Source organism: Otolemur garnettii, unplaced genomic scaffold (assembly GCF_000181295.1).
Source record: "Otolemur garnettii isolate 467f Iridium unplaced genomic scaffold, OtoGar3 scaffold00047, whole genome shotgun sequence".
In the NCBI taxonomy this organism is placed as follows: domain Eukaryota; kingdom Metazoa; phylum Chordata; class Mammalia; order Primates; family Galagidae; genus Otolemur; species Otolemur garnettii.
In genome coordinates, this window is record NW_003852442.1 from 13,384,171 (window position 1) to 13,388,128 (window position 3,958).

At 39.2% G+C, this 3,958-nt stretch overlaps 1 protein-coding gene across 1 annotated transcript in view; it reads right to left on the reverse strand.

Moving 5' to 3' along the window:
- Positions 1-1,820: 1,820 nt before the first annotated feature.
- The window catches only part of LOC100945999 (cytochrome b5 type B), a 47,013-nt gene continuing 44,875 nt past the window's right edge, over positions 1,821-3,958 (reverse strand). Inside the window, exon 5 of the mRNA XM_012806116.2 lies at positions 1,821-1,882. Coding sequence (XP_012661570.1) covers positions 1,821-1,882 — 62 coding nt within the window. The remainder of the gene's footprint in view (positions 1,883-3,958) is intronic.

Sequence of the window (3,958 nt, forward strand, 5' to 3'; positions counted from 1 at the left end):
TTAAAGGTAATTATAAAAATGGTTTATTTCCCTGTTTTAGTAAGTCACTAGAACTTCAATCTCAGTGTTTAATTTTCCCCAACAGTTTAGCTATTTCCAAGAAAAACCACCATTTGAAGAGTCGTATTGCAGATAACAAGATATTATTGGCCTCTCTTTACCAGTTTTGGCAAAGGCAGATCCCTAACCCTGTCTAGCTGCTTCCCACTTCACATACATTAATATGCCAAAAGCCTTGATTTTTTTGAATCTCCCAATTATAAAATGAGAAACTCACTTCAAGCAAAGAGCAGTGACGAGAAGCCCAAAGAACCACAGATCTCCCCATCAAGTTACACTACACACAATATGAGCACAGACCCAGGTGACTTTTATGCTTCTCCATTTCTTTCCTTCCAGAATACCTGAGGATTACAGAGGCAACACTTCCACTTGGAAGGAAAAAAAAAATTTCTTTTTTAAATAACTGTAGTCAGGGCAAGAAAGGAAAACAGTATCTTTATTGTGTGTGGTTCTAACAAACATTCATTGTGTGCACATTCCACAGAAAAGAGACAAAGATCTTTGTTCAAAATATGCTGAAATAAAATAGGTAAACAAACTCCATTATTGAATACCAAAAGGAATGTTAATATTACTTGTTCATAGTCGAGGGTGAAGTCAAAATAACAGAAGTTCAAATACTTGAAATAATGTTTTGTCCAAATAGCAAAGGTGGGGTACAAGTGTGGGCAAAGGCAGCCTCTAAACCTCATGAGTAAAATGCTGGGTATACTCTCCACTTTGGAACGTCCCTCCTAGATCACCCCCTCAATTCTCGAACTTAGCACAACAGCCCAATGTGACTAAACTCCCCACAACTTCCGTGATAGTTGGCAACAGAATGAGATGGGTTTTGTTTTTTTTTTTTAAATAAAGATTCCTGTTGAGACAAGACATATCTGAGTCCATTTCTCCTGGGGTAGGAAGTAATGAACATCAATGTTCTGCATTTCAATCTCAATCTCCTAAAATGGAATTTAACCAGATAGGTATCTCTTGAGATTTGAAAGCCTGAGATACCATAAGGAATGACATGCCTGGCCTGCAAAGCATTTTCACTGCACCACACTGGAACGAAATGAATGTCTAAACAATGTTACTTCACAACATATGCATTTGTGACAACTGCTAAAAGTAGTTTACAGGCCTAAATGACAGGTTGCCATGGAGTTTGGTTTTTGCTTAAGTGATCACAGGGAGATCTAAACACAGTATAAACTCTGACCCCCACCACTTTCTTATCTTTACAAAAGGGGAAGTCATTTGGAAACCAAAACCAATTGCTAAGAGGGGCAAGGAAATTTTGGACAATGGGCACTAAACACTCTCTCTTTTGGGGGCACAGAATTTCCCACATCTGCTCTTTCTGTGTTTGGCAGCCATGATGTATGCGATATGGTGTGCGGCGGCAGCTACAATTCCTCAGGAATAAACAACCCTACACCCCAGAGACAGCTCCAGGGGGCACTGTCAGCCAGTGGGGACTGGCTCCACTTGCTCTCCAGAGGGGTTTTCACAACCTACCAATGTCAAGACTGTTTGGAGAATTCAAGTCTGCTTCTTAAACAAAACTCCTTTTTGGTGGACTTGGCTAGTGTACTGTATTACTTTATTGTTTAGAAAAAAACTCTGCAAACTCTTACACAAGCTCTACCTTTCACCTGGCTGTTTTTGTAGGCAGCAGAATAATAGTAAATGGGCCCAACAGTGGTTTTTATAATACAAAGTGACATCACATTAGCAGCAGTTCAAAAGGAGCCCTCAGTAGTAGGTGGATTTCATGGATGGTAGTGACAAGGTCTGAAAATCTTTTCCCTCTGGCTCTCGGTAAAAAACGAGTCTACACATAAACAGGAAAAGAAAACCAACATGAAGTAGAAAAACATACCTTTTCATTGGTGTTTACCCGGAAAAGATCAAAAACACCGACTTTACTTTAGACTATAGTTCTTTCACATTTCTTATAAGCCAGATATTTTTCATTCAGTTTTGCAGACTGCCAGCACACTTTTACAAATTGATTCAAGTTATCTTCTGGCTTTTAGTTTTAGCTCGAATGTTCCAGCTCCTCAATACTCCTTTGTTCTTTACCTCCAATGTACTCCGTGTAATTGTGTGACTTAATTATTACAGGAATCCTGTACCAATTCTATTCAAGTAACCCTTTCTTGCCTTTAAATGGAGGAGCATCAATTTATACCACTTTCATTACATAATAACCAAAGATTTTTGTTCAATAAATTGTCTCAAAGTGGCATCTCATAATACATACGAACATTTCTGAAAGATAAAAGTGTTACTAATACTAAGCCCATATCCCTGATAATAAAAGTCAAGTACACATGTCCTAAAATAACTCCAAAGTATATCTAAAGGTACAAGTACAAAGTTAATATTATTTAGATGAATTCTGAATTCATTCAACTGCTAAATCACAGGATGTAAGACCTGGGTTGAACTTTTTCTTAAATAGTTTGCATGGGCAGACTCTGGTTTGCTGGGCAGTTTCCTGTCTGGTCAAGCCCCTGGCCAACTAGAAGGGACAGAGAAGATACTGAGCAGCACCGGTGGGGCTTCATGAACCCATCTGCTCCCTGTTGGAAGTGACAATGGTTCAGAAGCAGACTGTTAATCTTCAACGGACGGGGAGAAAAATCACATCTGCTGGCAATGTGCTACCTCCATCGGTGCTTCCATGGGGGGGACATCAAACCAAATACACCAGAGAAGTCCCTGAACCAGTAAGAAACAGTGACATAATTCTAATAACCTCCTTCTTAAGGAAGCACACATCTGAGGAAAAAACTACCAGCTTTTTTTTTTTATTCTCAACGGAAAAAAAGAACAAAATCACACGTTGGAGCCACAGAGGTAAAAATACAGACAAAATGGGTAATGGTCTCTTGTCACATCTTCTACTTCCAAATACCATTTAAACAGAAGTTATTTCACTGGGGCAAACAGGGAGTCAAATTGGAGTCTCTTACTTGTGTAAATTATAGAATCAAAAATTTGCTAATCAATACACAAAAAAGCAGCAAAAATCCCTGATAAGCTTTGCAGACATAATTGTACATTTACGTTTTACCAATAAAAGATGGCCGGGGAAAGAAAAGAGTTGGCTACAAACTGGTGCCAAACCAAAGCAAAAGCTTTGGTGCTTTTTCTAAACCCCTATCCTAAAGTAGTGTTTTTCAAGGTTTTTTAAAAGAAAGAAGAGTACTCTGAATTCATCAGGGTTCTAACACTCCAGTTCATCCCTTCCTTTCCCATATCTCTTTCTACCTCCAAGAAATAAGAGGGAAATAAAATTTGGTCCAGCACCATTTGGGAGGCAAAGGGCCTGGACTTAGGGGGTAGGAAGAGCTACCTAGCGCGGGAGGGAGGAGATGACCACACAGTTCTTTGTAGTTTTAACAAACAGAAACAAGATCATTTGGCAGTTATATTTTAGGTAATAAGTACACACCTTTACTTCATAATTAAATCCCTTATGATAAATAATAGGATTAAACCAGAATTTTTAAAAAAAATTTACTTAAAAGTTTCAACATGAGACTCCTGCCTTGCTAAGAGTATCTAATTAATGTGCATTATTCAAAGTATTGACAAGCAGGCATTTTTACCAAAGAGCAATGTCACTACAACATATGAATTGCAATTATGAACAGAAAGTTTTGAAACATAAGGACACTCGTGGAAGCCAGTGAAGAGAGCAAAGGCTGACAAGGACACAGAATGGTGAACAAGTGCTTTGGGTGTAAGGCTCTGAGAGGTGAAAGACACTGGTCCCAGACCTGACACGGACGTCTAACCGACTGTCTGGACTCCAAGGGGGAAGGACACAACTGGCAGGATTCAAGGAAAGGGCATTGCTGCAGCCCCCACGCAAGTCTCTAGGTTCACTCCCAAGTGG